General features: G+C 40.6%; 1 protein-coding gene across 5 annotated transcripts in view; it reads left to right on the plus strand.

The window, feature by feature from the left end:
• Positions 1-24,901, plus strand: part of tle2a (TLE family member 2, transcriptional corepressor a) — a 44,375-nt gene that overhangs the window by 13,797 nt on the left and 5,677 nt on the right. Inside the window, exons 3-11 of one of the 5 annotated variants that reach the window (XM_049466012.1) lie at positions 13,137-13,200; positions 14,454-14,498; positions 18,802-18,864; positions 20,583-20,687; positions 21,771-21,987; positions 23,219-23,235; positions 23,568-23,660; positions 23,837-23,881; positions 23,979-24,140. In XM_049466012.1, the coding sequence (XP_049321969.1) occupies positions 13,137-13,200; positions 14,454-14,498; positions 18,802-18,864; positions 20,583-20,687; positions 21,771-21,987; positions 23,219-23,235; positions 23,568-23,660; positions 23,837-23,881; positions 23,979-24,140 (811 nt within the window). Of the gene's footprint in view, positions 1-13,136; positions 13,201-14,453; positions 14,499-18,801; positions 18,865-20,582; positions 20,688-21,770; positions 21,988-23,178; positions 23,236-23,567; positions 23,661-23,836; positions 23,882-23,978; positions 24,141-24,901 lie in introns of all 5 variants that reach the window. The other 4 variants (XM_049466010.1, XM_049466011.1, XM_049466014.1 and 1 more) reach the window with 4 other exon arrangements.

The following is a 24,901-nucleotide window of genomic DNA, read 5'->3' on the forward strand; positions in this document are numbered from 1 at the left end:
TGCTTGTAAATCTCATTATTGTTCACCTTTTCTTCACACCCTTCTCTTCTACTTATTTGTGTCTCCACTTATCTGTTTCTGTTTCATTTTAGTTGCATCTCTCCTTATTGATCACCTCCTTCTTGACCCCCCCCCCCTAGTCTCTGTTCTTTTTGCTTACTGTCCAACTTCTTCATTCATGTCCCTCTGTCTTGTTATTGTCCTCCTTCTTCTCCTGGTGTATTTCCTTACTTTCTTTGTGTTCCTATCTTTCCTGTCCCACCTCCTTCTTTATGTCCTCTCCTTCTTGTCATTCTATTTGTTTGTCCACCCATCCTTGTCTTTCTTCTCTTCTTCTCACTGATCAACTTCATGTCCTTCTACTTAACCTTCTTTTTTTCCCTTTATTTTTTGGTGTCTTGGTTGTCTTTTCATCTTCTTTTTTTGTGACTTCCTTCTTACTTTCCATCATTTCACATCCCTTGGCTTCTTCAATGTCTTGTCTCTGTCCTTGTCTTCCTTCTTGTCTCTCTTCCTCTTGTTCTTCGTTTTACATTAGACTTTTTTTTAAAAATTAGACTAGGAAGCATTCAGCCAGTACTGAAATGGCTGAGCAAATCTGAGTGAGCGATTTTTGACATAATCATGTCTTGTTGTGGTTTGATGTCTACAAGTTCTACAAGCATTCGATTTGGTTTAGTAAATGCTGTGCTGGCAAATGTATTGGGCCAATATTGGATGAAAATCCTGGTTGGGAAATGGAGGGGAGAAAGAATGAATCTGATTGGATCTGGTAACAAATCCTGCCCAATGTAAACACTACTCACAATGTCTAATAAGATGCTGTTACCCGTTAAATGTTTGTTTTAAAGAAACAAATATTAGTATTGGAATTGGTGAGTTTCAGTATAAGTACTGGGAGAAAACAGTGTTGTTCAAGCTGTAGTTTTGGATGTCTGTCATCAGTGGGCAGTAAATTCTATGAGGGTTGTGATGAGATTCCCCACTCCTCTCTCATCCCCCTACACACACACACACACACACACGCAGACACAGACACAGACACACACACCTTTGATTCTGCGGGCTTGTGTTGGGTGTTTGATGTGCACTCTGAAGCTGAGGAATGTGGCCAGAGCAGACATGACTGCCTGGGATATGTGGGTCTGTGCTGGCGTCCCCCTCTCCCTCAACCCCCTCCTCCCCCAGCGTTCCACCAAGCTTTCTCTCTCTCTGCCTCCTCTCTTTTGGCACACCTTCACACGCTTGCCGCTTTGAGTCCTCCAGCCAGAGTGGGCAAACCCACCCTCTCCCCAGACTCCCATTGTTGGGCCTCATTTTGCTGCTGCATCAAGCGCCTGGCCAAATAAAATCAAAGGCTCTCTGTCCAAATAGCCGTCCAGCCGTGCTAATGGATGCTGATTTTGAGCATATCTTTCAGTGCTGCTTGTGTCAGCCCTGTGTCTGCTCCGTGCCATCAACCTGACGTGCACACACTCCTGAAAATATTTGATCATTCACTCGACCAGAGAAAGAACGTCTTCAATCAAATATTTCAAAGGAATTTTCTCTCACAGTCTAGTGCCTTTGCAGACATTTCAGTCTGGCCGTCATTGCCCTGTAATTCCAATATGTCGTTTCAGGACTGTATTTTGACCTTGGCTTTTTAGCCAGAGCTTAAAGCTGAAGCAGTAAAACCCAATTTGCTGTCAACTAGAGAGGCTTTAGGGTAATTTTACACCTTACTTGTTTGGATCACTGTCTGAAGGGACAAAATTTTGCTCCTTTCATCCAAAGAAGTGGTCTCATAGAGGTGGACAATATGACCAGTTTTATTGTATTGTAATAAATTGTGTTAAAGTGATTTGATCATAAACTTTCCTAAACATACTGTGATTGTCGACCGTGCTTAAAGTGAATGTCCGTTTTTAATTTTAAGGATTTAGAGCACCAAGCATGCAGAAAAGTACTTTTTAAAACATGCATTATGGTGCAGCTTTCTTTCAGGGCAGTTCCATGCTTTCTTTTGGGGTTCCAGTTATTTTCAGTTGCAGTTTAGTATTTTTTTGTTTGTTTGTTTTATTGATGCATAAATAAGCAGAAGGTGACTGAGTTTGCTGTTCTGATATCTCCATGTTTGCAGTAGCTTTTGTATCAGCAGCATTAGAAGTGCCACAGTCACTCAGGTGACAAGCAAAAACCGTTGAAAAAATTGTTTAATATAATGCAATTTTTACCATGTTGCAGAGCCCTATGCTCTTGGTTTAGTTTGTTTGCAATGTGAAAAACCTGGAACTAGTCTTGAGTTTAGCACTGAAAGTTGGTGCTGCTGGTACTTCATCCTGAGTTATTAGCTGCTCAGTGCTAATAAAATGAAAATATTATTATCTAGGGAGATAACTAGGGAGATGCAGTCCAAAGCTAATCAGATTAAATGTATACATCAACATTAAAGAAACTTGAATCTTGTTTGGGCCTTGGTTGAAAGAGTTATGTGCAAAAAAAAAAAGCTGCTTGAGGCTCAGTGTCTTTATACAGAGAAAACTGAATGTTCAGATTCTGCTCTTTTTGTTTCTGAATTGTGGTGGCATGTGGTTGTATTTTTTCATTATGCATTTATTTTGTTTTAAAATTAAGATGGAATGAAGTTACCAAGGTCGAGTACTGGCAAAATTTAATTTTGCCTTCACAGCTCTGAAATTAAGTGTGATGTTCTTTTAAAGTTATGTTTTATTTTTCATGCAGGGCTGTTTAATTTTTTTTATATATTTCTTAGATGCTTCCCAGTCTGAAATCTAATAAATCCATGGAAAACCAGTGCTATCGAAAGACTGCCAGTTCCAGAAATGTATGCTGTTGTACAAAAAGCCATCAGAGACAAATATTTGAACTAATTACGATTTCCTGAAGCTGCAACATTTAGGGTATTTTCACACTGAAAGTCTGGACCAGAGTCTGAACCAAGGTTCATGTTTTTGATGTGTTGTATACTTGTGGGTCTCATATTTAGATTCTGTTTTGAATTACAGTTTAGGTAGCACACTTACCTAAGGTCATCATTGGTTTGTAGAAGGTTGTGCATCTGACATTTTCACTTTTCACCAAGACAAGTTGCCTTTCCAGGTTTTGTAATGAATTCTGCCTCCCCAGAATTTAACTCCCTTCAAGTGCATGCACGTCACACAGCAGACAGAGCCCAACACTACTCTTGGATTCCTTTATTTCTGTTTATGAATTAAGTATTATTTTAAAGTGGCAGTAGATACAGGAATTGCAGGTGTAATCCGTGGTGCTCACATTGTTCCTTTTCCCTTATTGTTTAGTGGTTTACTCCTGTGCTGCAGGAAGCCTATGGGGAAGGAATTACTTGTGTAGCATACTTTAGCATACTGCTTTTGGAGACGGCATTTGCATGGCTTTGCTGAACAATGTGACGTAATTGTCAGAGAATTATCAGCCGTAGACATTGCTCAGGGGTTTTACTTTTTATGTCGTGCACATTGAAGCTGGTTGATAGGGCAACATTAGACGGTGCAGCATTAAAACGTGCTGTTGTGGGAAGCAAGAGCAAATACACGCTGTCCAGCCTAAAATGCTCCATTATTATTGCCCTTTTTACTCGTAAGTTGTCACTCTTTTTTCTCGCCGCTTCAAAATACCCTCTTTTCAACTCAAACCTCCGCCGCCTCCTCCTTCTTCCTCAGCATGGGTCACGTAACGCTAAGCGTGTTGTCACATTAAAATAGCGAATTACCACACGCTGAGTTTTTTAATTAAATAAGCAATTACTCGAGGCACAGAAAATTACTCAATCAATTTTTTAATCGAGTAACTCTAATTACTCGAGTAATCGTTTCACCTCTACTGGTTGAACTTCGCAGATGAAGATCCTACACAACAACACGTGGATGGTTGGTTTATAAAAAAAAGAGGTGTGCAGTTATAGCTTGAAGGCAACAGGCAAAGAAAACCATAGAAAATGTTTGTTACCTTTTAACGGCACTGTTGGCTATGTGCAATACTTGTGAACTTCTGTATATGGTACTGTACGGTATATGGTGGGCATTAGATACAGCTCTGGAAAAAAATAAGAGACCACTTCAGTTTCTGAATCAGTTTCTCTGGTTTTGCTTGAGTAAAATGAACATTGTTGTTTTATTCTATAAACTACGGACAGCATTTCTCCCAAACTCCAAATAAAACTATTGTCATTTAGAGCATTTATTTGCAGAAAATGATAAATGGCTAAAATAACAAAAAAGATGCAGAGCTTTTCAGACCTCAAGCAATGCAAAGAAAAGAAGTTCATATTTACAAAGTTTTAAGAGAAATCAGAAATCAATATTTGGTGGAATAACCCTGGTTTTTAATCAAATTTGTCATGCATCTTTGCATGTTCTCCTTCACCAGTCTTACACACTGCTTTTGGATAATTGTATGCCACTCCTGATTCAAAATTTTAAGCAGTTTAGCTTGGTTTGTTGGCTGTGATCATCCATCTTCCACTTGATTATATTACAGAGGGTTTCAATTTGATAAAATCAAAGAAACTCATCATTTTCAAGTGGTCTCTTTTTTTTTTTAGAGCTGTAGAAGCAACTTTTGTAGGATGGTGTTCGCAAAATGGAGAGATTGAAGGAGCCGTCATGGTTGGCTGAGTTGATTTAATTGTAAGAGAGTCATTCAATTGATCAATTAAAGACATAATTGTGGGTTGCAAATCTCTGCTTTCCCTTAGGTCAGACTACAGGATTACTGCTGGCCTGCTTTGGGCTTTTCATTTTCTCTCAGCTCCAGTGCCAGCATGCCTCGTCTCTGTCATGCTCAGGCCCCCCTGGGGTGTTAATCACGTCCTAGGTAAAATACTCCGCACACACAAACTGGCACAGGCAGATCTCCGCTATACATAGCATGGCTTAGATTTTAATTTTAGCTCTGATTGAGGCCTGAGTCTGATTGTTGGATTAAAGGACAGGAAACAGACTGAGGTAAAACGATTTAGTGAAGGGATGCTGTCTGTCTGTGTATGTCAGTGGGTTGTGCTTTGACTGGAAAGTGATGTAGGAGAGTAATGGCACTAGAACTGTCACTTTTAAATACTCACTTCACTGAGTACTTCATTAGGAACTCCTGTACACCTTCTCATTCAAGCAATTTTCTAATCAGCAAATCATGTGGCAGCTGTGCAGCATGTGAAAATTACCTTAATCCTCTGGCCCATATCTGCATAATTTTATACCAATCATCAGAATAAGGGAAGTAAATGTGATCTCAGTAAGCGAGATGTGATTGTTGGTGTCAGAAGAAATCCTGATCTTCTGGGAAAAACCTCTCTGAGCACAAAAGTCTTTCTGAATACACAACTCTGAAACCTTAAGTTGAATGGGACTGGACCTTAAACCCACCACACGCTAACTGGGGAAACTTATTCAGTTCCACATTAAAGAGCATTAGCTGCTGGTTTGATAAAAAATACTTTTTTTGTTTGGAGATATTTTAGTGTCAAAACTCCTCCATTACACAATGAGGTCAAATTTCAATCAAGCGCCTGCACTGGTTTCAGGTGAAAGTAAGTGTGGTTTATGACCAGGCTGCAGACTCACTCCTGCGTTCAAGAAACACACTGAACTACAGCAGATGATATAAAGTGTAAGGGAGTACAGCGAAGCTGGTTAAATGATCTTAATCTAAATTCTACTCCATTACTAGTAGAGCTCAGATTTTCTGCCCAAACCCGACCCAAACTGCGGTCCGACCTTAACTTGTGCCTAGATTTCCCACCACTTTCCTTGGGCCGGGTCGGGTTGGACTCAAGAAAGTAATCTTTGCATAAGCGTCTGTTTTGAATGCCATTTTTATTTTATATAAAGCTATGGTGTGATAATCACAATAAAGTAAATTGTGTTTTAAATAAAAGTTGCACAATTAGAATGTTATTATCATGCAGCTCTGGGAGACCGGCGAGATCCTCCACTTGTCCGCATTTGACTTGCAGCGCTGTGTGTAGCTGTTCTAAAAATAAGAATTTTCTTAAATAATAGGTCTGTGCTTCTTCAGTGTTGCAATATTAATTTAACATCAGTCTAAACAGATTTCGCTCATACAAACAACCCCAAAATGTTTTTAAAAAGCTCAGTTTCAATGCTGTACTTACTAAAATAAAATAAAAAGTCGGTTTAAATCGGGCTCGGACTCATAATGACCGTTTACTCGGGCGGATTTTTTGGACCAGATCTAAGCTCCAATTACCAGCCACAGATTTAGCGGCCTTTTGGTGCATTTAGAGTCTACGTAGAATCATCACTATAAATAAATAGCTTGGGAAATCTCCTAAAAGGATGTACTGTTTTTTTATCAGTTTTATCCTCATGTAACCTTAAGCATAACAATAATAGTGATAATATTAAAAGACTTATTTTATTTAAGTTGATAAAATGAAAATATTTATATGCAAAAAGCTCAAAGTATCAGAATGTGTATCTGTATCGGCGCTTAAAGGAATCGCATTGGAAAAGGAAAAAATGTGGATTGGCCCATTACTAGAGTCCACCCAGTTTTTCTCAGTGTTTCTCGCTGTAGAAGAGAGAGCAGTAGGAGTGTGTGAAGCATGCATCTTCATCACCACCATCTCACAAACTGCTGACTCACTGCAAACTGCTGATCGTTGCTGATTGATTAAGAATGTGAATTGTAATGGATGGCTTTTATTTAATGGCGTTTAATGAAGCAGTTATGATGGCCACCTGGTTCTCTACATGAACTAAACAGGAGAAACATGAGCCAGAACTCTAAAATGCAGAACAAGGCCAAGCGGTGTCGCATGCCTCGTGCTGCACATGTTTTTTGCATGTGTGTGAGTGTGTGTGTGTTTGTATGAGGCCTACTAATCAGCAGGCAGAGAGAAAGAGAGCCTACAGACAGGAGGCTCTCATTACTGTAATGATCCTCATTCGGCCGGCCCATCCCCACACACACAGACTCGTACACACACTTGGCTTCGGAAAGACTCCACGTGTGTTTGTGAGGGGAAGGGAGAGGTTGTGCACAGGCATACACCATACACACCGTGTGCTGAATCCCCCTGAGGCTGCTGCTTCCATAGGCTTTGGCAGAGTTTGTGTATGTGAATAAGTGCACGATGTGACGTCTTTATAGTAAAATGTGGGGTTTGGTTTTTTTGTGGTTGAGGTTTGTGCAGCATATGGTGTGCGAGTGTGTGTCTGTGTGGCCTAGGCGCTCCCCTGGGAGAGAGAGAGCGTGTGTGTGTGTGTGTGTGTGTCTGTGTGTGTTTTAAAACAAGTGTAAGTGGCAGTTATGTGGAAATGCTCTTTTAATGTATGTCTGCTGGAGTGTGCTGGCTTGTGTGTGTGTGTGTGAATGTTTGTGTGTGTTTTGACAGAGTAAGTCAGTCTACTTTTGATGTGTTTTGCAGCTTGTGACTATAAGGGTTTTTTGTGTGTATGCAGAAGAGGTTTTTCTACTAATGATTTGTTTTGAGTGAGTGATTCATTCATTCATGATTGAATCATTTGGACAGACTGATTGACTGATATTAAGCTTTTTACTGTAGCCAGTGTAGGGTCATGCCCTGGGAAAACAGTCTTTTTTTATTTATTTTTTTTCTACACACTAAATGTCATAACCTTTGAGATGGACAGTTATGTGAAATTTACATCCATATACAAAGATAATATTAATATTTGACCAAAATATTTTAAACACAAAATAAGATGCATTTATTGAACACAAGAAAGAGTTAATAATAATTTTAAAAAATCTTTCGATCATGCCTCTGAAGAGCCATATTTGTTTAATAGAAACATTTTCAGCTAGAAAAAAAGGAAAATAAATAATAAATCAGTAAAAAATAAATAAATAATTGCTCTGTGCCCCAATTGATCCAGTGGACTATGATTAAGAGATTGCTGGTTCAGTTCCCAGTCATGTTGCTTGGCATCAGCAGCCGGAGTCTGAGAGAGCACAATTGCTCTTTCGGGTGCTCTTTCTCCACATTAGCATGACCACATCACTCTTTGAGCTAATGTATCGGATAGGGCTGCAGCTATCGATTATTTTAGTAATCGAGTACTGATAAATTAATTAATTGGTTAAAACATATTTGCTTGACCAGAAAGCAATTAAAAATACACAAGAGAAAAGAAGAAATTTCACATGATGACCAATTGGTTTATTTTTTTTAATTCACAACATACATTTCCAAATTGCGAACAGAAATATAAATAAACTAATTATTAAATTATTACTTGTGGTATTTAAGTTAAAAAAAAATCAACTTAGAATTTCTTGTATCAAAAAATAGGGCATTAATCAATAAAAAAAGGCGTAGGCACAAGCTTTATGTTCTGCCAGTGTTGAATAAACGTGCTGCATTCTTTTACCCCCAAGTCAGTGGATTCTCCTTCTTGGACAGGGGATGTTTTTGAAAATACAAGAAATATCAAGACCTGTGGAATAATTGTTTTTGTTTATTTACTTTTTACACTAATTACTTTTGATCTAATTAATTGACATAACTAGGACTAAATGACAATACAGTAAGTTCATGGCCGTGTATTCTGGCCAAAGTAACTTTAGCTCCGCAAACTTTAACATGTATATGTTTACTTCTGAACTCCACAGCGCTGTGTTTACTGATTACATAAAGCTTGTATTATGCATGAAACTTGTCTCTGTTGTAATAAACTAACCACACACATTCGATAGTATCTAATAATCAGCACTCAACAGCACTGTTATGTTGTTATGGTACAGAAAATTAATTGATAAATTTTTTTGAATTGAGTAACTCTAATTTCTTGAGTAATTCTTTCATCCCTAGTATCGAAGCTGAGTCACTGTGATTTCCTCAGAGCTACTCTGTAACTATACATCCACAGGCTGTGTTGGAGGAGGCTACTCGATGTGTTTGAGGAGGCTTGTGCTAGTCCTAGTGTTGGGGCATTGCTAGTGCAACTGAGTGGGTGGGATAATCAGAATAGCTAAATTGTGAAGAAAAATCTGTGTGAACATTTTTTTTGAGATTTACAGAAAAATGGGTCTGCTGAGTGGTGTAACTGTCTAAGTGCTGGTTAGATCATGTTCCAGTCCAGTCTCCAGTGCTCCATCTGTAACTAGAGGTTGAGTAGCTCAGACCTGGCATTGCTCCCTCTGTGTGGGTAGGGTTGTCTCTCCCCAGCTCCCTCATTACTCACTGTGAAGCTGAGTCAGCTAAGAGATGCCTGTACTGACTAATGTGTGTTAAGCTGTCCATTAAGGACTACAGAATGTGGGGCTAAGCTAGCAATTAGCACTGTTTGGGTGTATGAAGGTATGATTTTCTGTGCAATGCATGCTGGGAATTTTAGTAAGAGAACACATTTGATTGGAAATGATGTTGAGTTTTGACTTAAAGAAAAGTTAGGATTGTTTTCAGGCTTTTGAATAAGTGTGTGTGTGTGTGTGTAGGGGTGGTGAATATCAACCTGCAGCTGCTGCTGTGGTTTATGTAAATGAAGTTGTGCGTGATTCAGAAGGAGTCATCTTCAGTAAGGGATGTGTTTCTGGCCGTGTGCGACCGCTGTGTGTTGCAGAGGGTAATGGACTTTCAGCTGCGGGTGCTCTCTTTATCTGGGAGTGTGAGAGAGACGAGTGATTGTGGTGAGAGAGAGAGAGAGAGGGTCTAATGTGTAATGAATGTGTCAGTGCTCTGAAAGTGTGGGTTTAAACACAAGGTTAGAGTGAAGTGTGTGAGTGAGATATTTAGTGGAATCTTTCTCTTCTGTTTATTTCCTCTGATGTTTTAATTGAGATGTTATTGATCGTGTGTGTGTGTGTGTGTGTGTGTGAGACGGCTGTGCTGACAGAGCTGTCATGGTGCTGGCAGGTCGCGGATTTGTTCCACCTATCACATCTTATCTGCTGTCATTGCAAGAGAGAGACTGGAAGCACGTGTCTCTCTCCCTCACCCTCTCTTTTTTCTGTCTTTCTCTCTCTCTCTTTCTGTTTCTCTCTTTCTCCTTTGTGTCTCTCTCTTGCTGAATTTTCCTTTTCTTCCACTCTCTTTTTCTCCGCTCTTACTCCTCTCCCTTCTTCCTCTCCATGTCTTGACATGTCTTTTTCTCAGCCTCTCTTTATTTTGTCTTTCAATTGCTTTTTTGCCCCTTCTTTCATTCCCTCCTTTGGTCTTTGTCTGTAGGTCTCTCATTGTATCTCTTTCTTGTTTTGTTTTTGTATCTCTCAATTCTCTTTCTCTTTAGCCCTATCGGACGGGATTCGTTTCTCAGGGGTTCCTGGGCTAATTTTCTCTTTTATGGGGATCCTTTGTGATTTTATTCCTGTCCGGATTGACAGTTTGTGTTTTTCTCAGACACCCTCTAAGAAAATTACAGGCAGAATTACCCACCGTTACTGTTTTTTTGCTGAACTCATCATGAGGAGTTTCGTCATCTCATGTTTAATAAAATAGCTATTTGTCCACTGCCACGTACTGTAATTACACTTTGAGCGAGCATTTTCACGGAGATCCGCGTAAACACAACAGCGGGTGGAAATGGAGGAGCTACTGAACACGCTGTCATGTGACCAAGAAAGCCAAAAAACTCACTGGTCCTCCAGTTTTTCATTTAAATTTAAATATTTTTCAGATATCCCCTGAAAAACAGATCCCCTCTGGATAGGGCTTTTGTCACTCTCCTGTTTTGTTTGTCTTTCTTTCACTATTTATTTATTTCTCTTTCCATTCTCTCTTTTTCCTGTCTTCTTTTCTCAGTCTCTCTCTGAATAGAGGCGGAGTTACAGATGCAACAGTACTGAATTTTCAACCTCTAGGGAGCGCACTAGACAGTAATAGAACAGCAGACATGTCATTTATGAAAGCAGAATACTGGAAGGAATGCTGTGCTCACCCAGGGTGGTCCAAACTTTTCCATACCGCTGTACATTAGCCTTTTAGCTTCAGTGCAAAACCTCTTACCCTGAACTTAATTTACCTGATTAATTGACTGCATTTGGAATAAGGGACAAGTTGTACACTCTTTGTACATTACACAGACCTCTGTATGATCTTTATAACGGACTTAATGATGATTAATCTGCTTCATAATCTCGGGTTCTAGGATTCTAGGTCTGGTCTTGTGGTGTTCAGATCTGTTCTGCACTGGATTTTCTGGAGTCTGCAGCGCTGTAGGACGTGCCCTTACTAGAGCAGACAGAGAGGAAGAAGCAGAAAGGAAATAAATAAGGTGTGTGTGTGTGTGGGTGTGTGTGTGTGTCTGAGTGAGCGTGCGTCAATAGATTTGTCAGTTCGCGGAAACCCTGCGATGCAGGCGGCTTCTACAGCGAGGCAATTCCACAGTAATAAAATCTATCAGGGGAATGAATTTAATCCCCCCTCCCTTTTTCATCCCCCTCCCCCCCTTACACACCCCTCCCCCCTCCCCAACAGTGGTGATAAATGAGTCAATTATCGGCGTCCGCAAAGCCCTGCAGAAGGGGAGCGGATGTGCCGTTATTACCTGTTGCAGTGGCGTAATGTCGCAGTATTAATCATATTCTAATTTTCCCAGGCCCTCGCACTCGGCACGCATAAATCTGGCACTCGCAAACAAGTCAGCAACGTCTGGAGAGCTGCTAAAATACAGCGTGGGGGAAGTGTGTGTGTGTGGTTTGTGCTGTAGAGGACATCGATGAGATGTCACCCAGTGAGGGATTTGCAGTCTGGTGGGTTTTCGGGGTCACGCGGCTCAGCTCCAGCATTGACGGAATGACTTCTGGTGTTTTTATTTTTTCCTTATTTTTTCTTTTTTTAGGATCATCATGGCCGCAGGGCTCTCTGGTCAAGGGCAGCTCATAACACTAAACTGATCACCAAGGAAAACTAAGACTAAACACTCAAAGCGACTTGAACAGACCTTTTAATTGAAACTAATTTAAATGGTCACTAAAAGGCTCTGTCTCTTTCTTTCTCTCTCTCTCTCTCTCTCTCTCTCTCATTCGCTCACCCACTCTGTGCCTAATTAACGCGAACAGCATGAAGGAAGTTGCCTTTGCCCAGCATCTCCTGGAATGACTCCAGGACTCGGACGGAGTTTGAATGAGAATTCTGGACTTATCTTAAAGTGATGGTTCCGCTAAAACAGCTTCTTCTTAGCTTGAATGCAGTCGACTAGCCAAGACGCACTAACTGTCTATCTGAAGTTGTTGAAACAGCTTGGATCTGGGTGATGGACATTCAATTTACAGTTTAGCATCTTGCAAACACAATCTATAAACATAGACAAAATTCTTGTAAAAGTCATGAGGCAAAATTCTTGTATCATGACTTTTACCAGAATTTTGTCTGACTGGGTCGAATAGCTCGTTCATTGTTTTTTCTGAAATTAAGGGCATTAAACCAGAATGTATCCTTCTTTTGTTGGTGTAAGACGTTCGACTGTCCAGAAAAGATGTTCAACTAGATGTTGGAGCGTTGCTGTAAATATTTGTTTTTATTTAATAGCTAGAAGACAATCAGTGATGTTTGGTAGAGCATCATCACTCAAGCTAACCTCAGCTAACCAACACATCTGAGAAGTATTATATAAAACCCAATCATATAGCACATTTCCACTGCTCCACAGCTCAGTGCTTTATACTCCTCTATATTAAACCTAACATTAGGCAAAGTGCCACTAGGTTCATGTTTACATGCTCTAGTGGGTTCTATTATATTGGAAGTACTTCACTACAGGGACTAGATATAACATATCTGTGTTTATGTACATTTGCATCTTTGTGTCCGTCAGTTCCTATAGTTAAATAGTAACTGAATGCATTCAAGGGGTGTCCAAAAATATTTGGTGTAGTTTAGGGCAGGCATAGGTTATTTGTTTTGTTTTGTTTTTTGAATTGATGTGTGTCATATAGTGACTTAACAAACTAAATAAGCAAGTCTATTAGAGATTACATCTCAACATGGTGTGAGGAAAGTGTAGTGAGATTCAGGATTACAGTTTGTGTGATGCTTAAGCTCTATTCAAATTGGATTAGTTTCTCTGGGAAATGTCTACACAATAATGAACCTTTTGAATTCAGACAGCAGTTAAATCACCAAAGGTTGAGTGTGTTTTTACTGAATTTGATTTCGTCTTTGCTTATGACTGTTTTTTCTGCTTTTACAGCTTAAAACTGGAGTGTGAGAAACTCGCTACAGAGAAGACAGAAATCCAGAGGCACTATGTGATGGTAAGACACGTACACAAACCTTAAATCTACATCATTTAATTGGAGTTATTTTAACAATATCTGCAAATCTGCTTTTCTGTGTTGGTCTTGATGCACAGTAGCCTAATTTTTCTTAGAATCTCTCACTTACTCAAGACAATTTTGTACTGAAAATGTATTAGAACACACACATTCCCTAATCTTCACGCACACACACACACAGTCTCTTTGATGAATATCTTAGAGAGAAGCACTCTGTTAAAGGTTTTCTCTCAGATCAATGTGAGCTGTCTTCTCTCAGCTGAGCAGATCAGTTTCAGCCCCTGCAGTCAAATCAGGATTTCTTTCATTCTGCACTTTGCATCAGAGAGCATGAGAACGAACCTGTAAAACACACACACACACACACACACACACACACACACACACACACACACACACAGAGTGTGTCACAGAGCCTACTGGTCCTCCTGCTCTGTGTGCTTGGTCTGGCATTTTCTCCACACAGACAGTTCAGCCCATTCTCTCTTGCTTGCTCACTCTTTCTTTCTCCGTCTCTCTCTCTTTTTTTTTTGGCTCATAATTTTTGGAGTCTGAGTGTCGCCTAGCAACAGTGTGGGTTCTTGGCAAGGCTGCAGAATACAACAGGCAGCTGTCAGGATGCCTTCTTTTACTGCCAGTGCCCTCTCTCCCTCTCTCTCTCTCTCTCACTTACTCACTCACTCACCCTCCTTTTTTCTCATTCTTCCTCTCAGTTCCTGCCAGGCCACTGTTTAGCTGCCAGCTGACCACACTGCTAGTGGTTCCGACCGCTCTGCCCTGTTCTGATTGGGTCCAGCTCATCATACTGACCGCTCCATCAGCACTGAGAGCTGTGTGAACCAGCAGCCACTTTAAATCCCTCATATAACTCACTATGTTGGTTCTAACCTATTAAACCTTGCTGAAAATGAAGAACATGTACACAATTATTGTGCAAAATTGTGTACAAAATTATAGTTTTTTTAGAAATCAAGTCTATTAAAAAGTTTATCCTGCTTTTGTTGGAGCTTCTGTCCAACATTCAACAAAAAGAGTATCATCATCATCATCAATAGAGAACATAGTTTCACTGCTCCACTGCTTTCCTCACTATACTTTCCTATTGTAAAGCTGTGTGTACATTTAAATGTCTGTATCATCATGGCAACTTATTGAGCTTGATGCGTTCATAAAAAGGATAATATACTATGTGTTATGTGAGTGTTCTAATAACCTTCTTTAATGTGTTTCAGTATTACGAAATGTCCTATGGCCTCAACATAGAGATGCACAAACAGGTGAGTCTCCTTATCCATGCATGGGTTACTTACTTTCTTCCCTAGAGCTGCACAATGATTTTGTGGATTTAGCTTTGACTGATTTGCTATAATGATGATGATCTTCAGAAGATTTGAGTACGTAGGTGATTAAGGACACAAATAAATATTGGATTGGAATTTAATACTTTTTTTGGATTTCTTGATCTCTTGAGTTCGAGAGCCCTCTCAGCGCTTCACTCCACTTTTCTCCAAACTCACTGACTAACCAGAGATGTCAGGGGAGGAATATGCTAGTCACTCTCTTATTGTTGGAAGCATTATTAAAGATAAGAGGAGCTGAACATATGGGGATTGGGTATTTCGGCTTCAAATTTGGGGAGAAAATGTAACATTTGAAAAAAAATGTTTTATAATAAAATACATCAAATAATAGACAGTGAAATCATCCTTGAATTCCAATATAAGTGCTTCTCTACCCAGCACCAAAGAACTGCTACCTTTGCTTTTTAATTGGCTCTTTCTTCATTGAGCTTCATTCACTATTATTATTGGTACACCTGTGCTATATGATCTTAAAAGAAACTGACTATAACCAGAAACTGCATAAATAGGTGGGCATTGGCTCTGTGGTTCAATGGTCAGAGTGCTTTTATTATTGATCACAAAGTTGAGGGTTCAGTGCCCACATTAGCTAATCTGCCACTGTTGAGTCCTTGAACAAGTCTCTAATTCTCTTTCCTCCAGGGGTGCTGTAGTGTGACTGACCTTGTCCTCTGACCCCTTTTCAAACTGGGATATACTTTATACTAGGGAAAAATGATCCTGCTCTCAGGGCAATGGTGTACACAGGAAATTTGGCAGTGTTAAATCAACACTGTTAGTGTTATATTAACACTGAGAGTGTAAAGTTTAACACTAACAGTGTTGATTTAACACTGCCAAATTTCCTGTGTACAAAAAGAAGTTGAATATACAAAAATATTGGCAATAAAAGGTACTAGAGCAGATTCACTGGCTAAGGGTGCACATGAATTAACTGCACCATGTTTGTATCCGGTTAGTGGTTTTATTAGGCCTTTATTCTGCTTCCCCAAAGAGGCGCATTATTTTACACATTCTACACATTTGTAGTAAAAGTTAGATATGAAAAAACTAGTGCATGTGTAGCAGATTTCTTCCCTGGCTTTAATGGGTTTCTACAGCAGTGTGTTGGAGCCCTGTTACCATCTGAAGATAATAAGGAAATGCAGCTTCTTGCAACCTTGTGCAATGCTACAGCAGCTCTAAAATTAGAGATCATATGACCTGACCAACGCTCGGGATTGGAATGCAGTCAGCTCATAATTTGATAAAGCGTCACAAAGAGAAATAAAATTTGTGTGGGAGGCACATCCAGGGTTTTCACCCAGTCAACTCTGTCCGAAATTTGCTCTTGGATTGTTTTTTCTGCAATGTGGAAAGTTGCTTTAAAAGGGGGAAATGTAGAGTGGTACCAATGGACCATTAAGAACAGGTGCAACTAATAGGGGCCCGATTACATTAAAATCACAGTGAAATCCCGAAGCGAGTGTGTGTACACATTAGGGTTGCAGCGGTAACCGGTTTCACGGTATACCATGGTATTAAAATGCACGGTTATCATACCGTGTGTGTTTGCTTATTACCGGTAAAAGGCAAGCCAGCGGAGAAACTCACCCGCGCATGCGCAACTCTGCTCCGCTTCAGCTCCTCAGCACACAGCGGTGAGAACGGCAGAAAGTGCATCAGACTAAACAAATCTCCGTCCGCCTACAAAAAGGCTAAACTAAAATCAGCAGTGTGGGACTATTTCAGATACCCGTCGAACGCACCCGAGGATGGTTATCCGATTTATAATCAATGTGGCCATAAAGTCACAGCTAAAGGTGGACATACGCCAAACCTGTTCTCCCATCTCCGAGAACACCACCCCGCCGTGCAGCGCAAAGAATATGTTTAGTTTATAATTTTAATCTGAACCTAAATAAAACCTCTTTGTAGTCGTGCACAACCTATGCGCTAAGCGCTCGCAAAAGCGCTGAGTTATCCGAAATTTGGGCACGCAGGTACAGGCGTGAAGTGCGTGCTACGATGGATTCACGTGTCCGTGTAAAGGTCCTGGCCGGACTGGATGTGAAAGACGCCATTCATTTACATGCGTTCATTTTCAAATTCTGACGTGCCTGTTTTTCATATGTTAAAACCAGACTCGGTGTGAAAGCCTTAAAATAGAAATCTCTATTGTGAGGATCATGTCAGAAATAAAATCCCCTCTTTCTGCAGTATCTGGTTATATACCAACTTGGCAGTAAAACGGACGTTTACAACAGATGTTGATCAGACACTGACCCAGGCTCAGTTTATCAGATATTAAATAATTTAAACTTAAATAATTGTACTGAATATTTTAAATACAGGACCATTACTTTTTAGAGTACATGTAATGTGTGACACGTGTGTGTGTGTGTGTGTATGTGTGTGTATATATATATATATATATATTTATATATATATATATATTTATATATTTATATATATATATATTTTTTATATACACCCTTAATGCCCTTAAGAGTAGTGGAAAAACCTGGTTTCCTTCACCTAATGGTGTACAGCTTATTTTTTTAAGGTGACATTATCTATATAATTGTTCCAGGTTTCTACAATAAATAGTTAATTGAACAAAAAACCTTTGTTGTAATTTCTTTAAGGGTCAGTTTAATAATATATGTAACAAACTGTGATACCGTGATAACCGTGATACCGCGGTATTTTCTGAGACGGTTATCATACCGTGAAAATCTCATACCGTTGCAACCCTAGTACACATCATAAACTGTCTTGGTGTATCAAACAATGAATGCAGCATGTGGCTTCTGTGACACGCTAATAGAAACTCATTCACTGGTAGTAGTAGTAGATTATCTAGGGGTGGACGTGTGCACCTCCCATCTGCACTGGGGGCAGTTTCAGAACGTATTACTGGACTGTTAACTTACATACATATATTGCATATTTCTTGTATCTGCAGTCTTGATTGGTCTAGGGTCTTTTTTATTGACGTAATGGAGCTCGGGGTGCAGCTGGTCAGGTTAAAATCTGATGCAGCATCGTTCTCAAATTTGTCTACAAACAAGCTGATTGGATCTGCAAACAGTGTGTGTTTGCAAAACACACACACACACACACACACACACTTAAGCAGTGCTAAGGGAGTGTGTGTGCATATGTGTGTTGAGTGTTTTGGGGTGGGGGGGGTGTTATTTGTTTTCATCTGCATTTTCTGACCTTCTTTGCTTTTTATTATTGCCCCGCCCCCCCTGCTGTGCTCTCCTGCAGACGTTTGGGCCATGCTGAATTTCACTTTAAATCAGGTCACTGCTCTCACACTCTCTCACTCACTCTCTCTCTCTCTCTCTCTCTCTCTCTCTCTCTCTCTCTCTCTCTCTCTCGCTCACTCACTCACTCACTCACTCTTCTGAAGATGCCATTTGGCAGTTGCTGTAGTTTTTTTTTTTTTTTTGTAGATAAACGAGAATTCATTGTGCTCCCCCAGAGAGAGTGATGAAGGATGGAGGGATGGGTGGAGAGAAAAAGAGCAGAAAGGTGGGGGTGTTTACCTCTCGAGGATGGACAGATAGATGGATAGAAAGAAAAAGAAATGAAAGGGTTTTTCATGGAAGATACCACATGCTGAGCTCTGTGTGTGTGCGCTCTTCTCTTTGTGTGGTGTGTTGTCTCTTGCTGCTAGGAAGACAGATAGCACTGGGTGGTAATGGATAGAACTGTATGTGGGTTATTAGCATGGTCAGGACTGCTGTTTGAGTTGCTGATAAATGGCAACACACACACATGCACACATGCTGCAAAAGTGGTCCAATAAGGCTACTTGGGTTGTTGGCTTAAGCTCTGTCTGGAGGTCTGTCTGCTCTGAGGACAGTTCTGTTATGACCTCCAGACCTAAGCAGCACTCGGGGAGCGGGCCGGCTCGTCACGGCTGGAGCAGGAGAGCAGATGCTGGGCATGAATATTTCACCCGCCCCCTCCTCCCCATCCACCGATTAGCATTAACCAGATGTGGAGAGCTGAAATATTTACTAGTTGTGTGTGTGTCCCACACATTGTGGGAGCAAGTCACAATCTCTTTTGTTGATTGATCATTTCTCTCTCTTCATCTCTCTCTCTCTCTCTCTCTCCCCCCCCATTTTTCTCTCTCCCTCTCCCTCTCCCTCTCTCTCTCTCTCTCTCCCTCCCTCTCTCCCTCTCCCTCTCTCTCTCTCTCTCTCTCTCTCTCTCTCTGCAGACGGAGATTGCTAAGCGGTTGAACGTGATCTGTGCCCAGCTCATCCCATTCCTCTCACAGGAGGTGAAACAAAGAGCACCACACAAGCGCATACACACACTTTTCTCACCTAGACATGCTCAAACACACACACTTGGACTTGTGTATATATATGCTCACAGTTTTTTTTCCCTCTCATTATCCCTTTGTTTCAATGTCTGTTTCTTTGTCATTATCTCTCACGCACACAGGCACATACACAGTTAAAACAGCTTTAAGGCACACCGTATTATAAGGCGCACTATCAATGAATGTCTATTTTCTGGTCTATTTTCATATTTAAGGCACACTGGATTATAAGGTGCATTTTATAACCATACTATAAGGAACTTCTAATGTAGCAGGTTTCACTGCTGGGTGGTGGTGGTGGGCATAGCTAACTAAGTTAAGTAAAGCTTAGCTAAGTAAACAAAACTGTAAGAAAAAAAATTACTTTCTTTTAAGTCAAACGAGCGCTGGAAAATATATTCTACACAAAACTGTTTATTTGGGTGAGTAAAGCGCTTCCGTTTATTTACAGTAAGCTTAGAATTACAAATTTCTCCAGCACTAAGGCTGAAGCATTAGCTTTAGCTGCTAGCTAACCACTAGATGTTAGAGGCTAATACCACCCAATAGCGCTACACTGAGGAACCTTGGGTGCTCTGGTAAGCCAGGGTGATATTAGCTATCGATTCGTCGCACGTAACTTGTTTTAACACGGTAAACACGCAGGCTACAGTCTGATATACTCGCCTCTGAACGATGAAAGAGTTAGCGCGGTTAGAGGGTAATGCTAATGCTGCTCCAGAAGTGCTAGCCGGGGTTGAGAGCAGGCCACAGGCAGATAATAATCCCCTCTGAATGGGGAAATAGCGGTTAGTGGCTAGCGGCTAATGCTACCCCACCCCCGGTGCTGGAGAACTAAACTGAAACTCCTGTATAACACTAGACTTCAGCAGAGTGTCTTCACTGCTCCTTACAACCTGACTGGTAAAACTAATAAATAAAACACAATGGATTAAAAGGTGCACTTATGATTTTGGGGAAAATTTAAGGATGTTAAGTGTGCCTTATAGTGCAAAAAACAGTATGTATTTGTACACATTCCAGTCTAAAAAAAAAGACCTCCTCCTTGTTTCTATGCTTATTGTCCCTCTTAATCAACTGCACTGAGCATTTAGGTGCTCTTCGTAGTTAAATGTACAGTAGTAAACACTGTTTACTCACTGTCCACTCAATTAGACTCTTCTACCCACCTGCTCCACCTTGCAGATGTAAAGTCAGAGACAGAATCTTTGCTGCACAGTTTTAGTTGGTCATCCTCTGGTCCTTCAACCTTCATTTGGTTGGTTGCCTGTTCTCAGCCAAGCAGTGACACCAAGGTGTTTAAAAACTCCAGCAGCACTGCTGTTTCTGGTCCACTTGTACCAGCACAACACACACTGACACACCACCACTGTGGTGAGAACAATCCACCACCCATATAATAGCTGCTCTGTGGTGTTCTTATGGGGTCCAGGCCATTGAAGAACAAGAAGAACTAAGGATAAAGTATTAGAACAGAATTACAGACTGCAGCAAGAAGTCCTCTTTTATGGTCAGTGAAAAATCAGCTGTAAAAATGGACAGTGTATACTGACTGGACTGTGTATACTGTGTATGTCTGGTGTTGAGAGTTAGCTCTGTACTCGTGTAACAGATTTCTGATGCTTCTTTTATTGTTTGTTGTTTACTGTTTGTTTTCTGCCTTCTGTCTGCAGCACCAGCAGCAGGTGGTCCAGGCCATGGAGCGCGCCAAACAGGTGACTATGGGGGAGTTGAATGCATCGATAGGGGTACGTGGACTCCCCCCTCTGCCTCCCACAGTGTGTACTTCCATCTTCTCATCTCCTTTTTTTCCACGTTTTTGTGTTTTTTTTTTTTTCTTTGCTGTTCTGTTATTCTATTGTTTTGGAGTTGGAGAGTTGGAGGTTCAGTATTGTGAGGTTAGGTCTGATAGAAGGTCAGATTGAGGCTGGAGATCTGGATTACTGTAGGCAATTTATTATTGTGGCACTTTTCTGTATTGTAGCCAATAAATTGGGGGACGTTGGTTTAAATTCAGTTATCTGAATATATGTTTCAGCTGGAAATCGGCCAGTAACACTACAATTTGACTATAAATAAAATATATATTTAGTTTATCCCTAGATTCAATTAACATAGTGGTGTAAAATCACCACTTTTTTATGAATGTGTGTTGTATTTATTCTAATATTAGTGTTTCTTTAAACATATATACAGTACTGTATATTAAATAAACTTACTGTTTAATTAAAAAGTTTTAAGTTTTAAATTGGTTGGGTAATAAAAGACCCACAAAAATGTTGCAAATGGGAATGCGATCTGGGCCCTTTAACTATTTTTAGCTGGGAACTCCTGCACTGTTAATTACTGCCTTAATCTGTGCCAAAATAAACATAGTGGTCATTCTTTTTTAGAAGAGTGACCAGAGTGATCGTTTCTCACAGTTTATGTTTCCCTGAAGGATTTCAGGCAGTGTAGTTCATCATGATCTCTCTCATATGGTGAAAAGAAAACAAATCTTATAGAAACAGAATTCATATTTTTTAATTAATGGTTATTTATTTAACGTTTTTATAATTTGCTTAGACACGTTTGAATCCTCTAGTCGTTCAGTTACATTCCCATTATTGTTTCTCGTTTGCCATATTTATTTTGAACATAGTGCGAGTGTGTATCCATGTGTGTGTTTGTGGCAGCAGTGTTGGAACTGTGCTGAGTTTGCCCCTGCTCCCCTGGGTCCCGTGGACACACCCCTTCTGTGCCAGCCCATGTGGCGTCCTGTGTGTCCCCATAACTGACACATTGTATATATTTTTTTGTCTTTTTTTCTCTCTCTCTCTCACTTTTTCTCTGTCTCGCTCTTCCTCACCCTTCCACTCCAGCAACAGCTGCAGGCTCAGCACCTCTCCCAGCACGCTGCTCAGGGTCTGCCCATGGCTCCTCACCCGTCGGGACTACCTCACCCCGGGCTAGCTCTTGGGGGCAGCTCGGGCCTGCTGGCCCTGTCCGGGGCACTAGGAGCCCAGTTGGCCGGCAAGGAGGAGAGAGCCCATCTGGAGGCCGTGGCAGCGGCGGCCGCAGCCGCAGAACACCACCGAGGTAAGAGACATGTCCAACAGGACACAGCTGCTATTTCAGCCTCACTTAATGTTTAATCTCGGACTAATTAGACAGCAGATCGGTGTTTGGTGGAGTTATGAGGCACATCTCAAGTCTAAGTTTTTTCTTTTTAATAAACTATTAAAAATAAACTTGCTTCGAATTGTAAAAATAGCCTGTGAAAATTTAGGCGATTTAAGCTGTTCTCTCACTTATAGACTATTATTAAAAATAAAAACCAAAAATGGCTGAACAGCAGCTTTAGATAATGTATGGAGCATCGTTACATTACCATACCAACAGCAGCAGTGCAGAAATGATCTATCATGGGGTGATGAAGACACAGCACCAGACTTCCCAGGTGTCCCGGAAGTTCCAGAGACACAGACTGGTCAAAGTCCAGGTCCCGGGGTACCTCCCTGGAATTAATTTTGGGTGTGGCTATATTTGCAATGCTTTAGCACACTTTTTGCAAATAGTCCAGTTTTTTATAATCATATACAGAACAATAAGTAAATACATATTAGTACTTTTAGTAAGTTGCAGACTAATTAGCTGCCATTGAGATCAAAATGTTTAAAACTGTAGCTAACATCTACTATCCAAGTTGTACTATGGGTGGGCGATATGGTTCTAAAATAATATCATGATATTTCATGATATTTTTGCGATGATGATACTCTTGGCGAAATGACAAAACTCTGAATCACAGAAGTCAATGATCCAGAATGTCACTAGAATAATAATAATGCTCTCCAAATATCTCCATATACCCAGGATTGATGTAAAACAAATGATGCTGGACAGATATAATCGGTCTCTAGTAGATATATAATATACAATAAAAACAGTGTGATTTTTTTCTTTTGCTAAAAACAGCAAAAAAGTAGTACACTGATGTGATAATTAGGGGTGGGGGATATGGCATGATATTTCAGGGTATAATATTGTTATAAAAAAAAATTGGCAATATTATTATGTACAATACAATATGGCACAACCCTACATTGTACTATGCCAATGTTAGCAATGTTAGCATAGCACAGCCAACTAAATTTATATTAAAGGAAGGACCGTCCATTTCTTTACCTTATGAGCTCTTTACACCAAGCAAACATTAATGTGTTAATAAGGGAGTTCTGGCTCAGTAGTTCAGATGTTCATACTGTGTTTGTTTTTTTGTTTTGTGTTGATGGACTACGGGGACATGTTCCTGCTCTGCTCCACGCAGACCGTGAGGCTGGACCAGTGAGTATCACTTCTTTATCCTTTCTCTTCCCTTTTATTTTTCTTCCCCCTCTGGCTTTTATTCCTCTCCACCCTTTCCTTCCTTTCTGTCTGTCTTGCTCTTTCATCCTCCCTTTGCTCGTCTGCTCTGTCGTCTTTCTTTCAATCCCTCCTCTTCTTTTTCTTCTTTCCTTTTCCCTCTCTTTCACCCTTGCTCCCTTAGAGCAGTCAGCCATGCATTAAGCCACTTTATTGCCTCTGGGTCCAGCAGTTATGGAGTTGATTTGATTTATCCTTCTCTCCTGTATGTTCTCCCTCTCTCACTCTCCCTCTCTCGCCCTCTCGTTTCTCAGAGCTCCTTATCAAATGGAGACAAAGGCAGGCAGTCAGACTACCTCAGCAATGGCAAGAAAAGGAAAGCAGAAGAGAAGGAGTTCACGGACTATGTGAGTGAGAACGTATTTAAAGCAGCAATCCATTGTTCATTTTAAATTAATGTCAGTTGGATTTAGCTGTTCTCTACATTTTGACAATATTTCATAAATAAACTGGAAAATTAACACAATAATATAGTCAAAACTTAAGAATTAGGACTGAAACATGTCTGCTCTGTCTGTTCCAGGGCAGTGATGCAGACAAGAGTGACGATAACTTGGTTGTGGATGAGGTTAGTCTTGGAAGTGGAATTGTGTTAAACATGCTTTGGAAAGCAGATGATGCTAAATGAGCTGTTTGTTTATTTACTCATGTATTAATTTATGCAGGACCCCTCGTCTCCGCGGAGTGTTCACTCATACTCCTCCAGAGAAAACGGCTTAGATAAACTTCCCCCATCCCGAAAGGAGTCCCTGCCCCAGGCCAGCCCCACCTCCCTGGCCTCCTCCAGCAGCGCTGCCTCCCCATCCCGCGGCAAAGAGCCACCTCCGGTACACACACTCTCTCTCTCACTCATACACTCACACACACAGATACACACGTGCGTGGTCTTGACACTTACACACATTTGCTTTAGGACATGCAAAACCACACAGTACTGAGACAAACCACCTACTGTACACCCACATTTTTTTCTCACACACATATATCCACACACACACACACAGTGCATGATTTTTGCCTGTCCTAAGGCAATGAGACAAGCCTCCTACAGTTTACACACACACACACACACACACACTCCCTCTTCTTTATCCTAAAGCAACCAGATGAGCTTTTCACGATTTTCTTCCCCCTTTGCCTCCTGTAGCACACACACTTGCATGCTCTCTCTCTCACTCTACCTTACACACACACACACACACACACACACGTTCTTTCTTACCCTAAGGCAACAAGACAAGCCTCCTCCAGTACACCCACATACATACATACATACATAAACACACACACACTCAAACATGAGGGCTGGCCGGTGTATTGCATTTTTAGTATCACAATGTGAGTGAAGAGCACCTCATTAAAGGCTGCCGTGACAACGGATCAACATTGCACTCACTGTACCAGAGTGACATAATTACACCGACAGAATTACCATGCTTAACAGCAAGGGTTCAATTTAGTACTGAAAACAGTTCCTTAACTCCTTAACACAACAATAGTGGAACATGTTTTAAAGGCCTTTAAAAGAACTGTACACACTCAGTACACAATTCTGTTCCATTTGATTCACAATAATGGGTTAATGGTT

The sequence above is a fragment of the Astyanax mexicanus genome, chromosome 16 (genome assembly GCF_023375975.1).
Source record: "Astyanax mexicanus isolate ESR-SI-001 chromosome 16, AstMex3_surface, whole genome shotgun sequence".
Lineage (NCBI taxonomy): Eukaryota > Metazoa > Chordata > Actinopteri > Characiformes > Acestrorhamphidae > Astyanax > Astyanax mexicanus.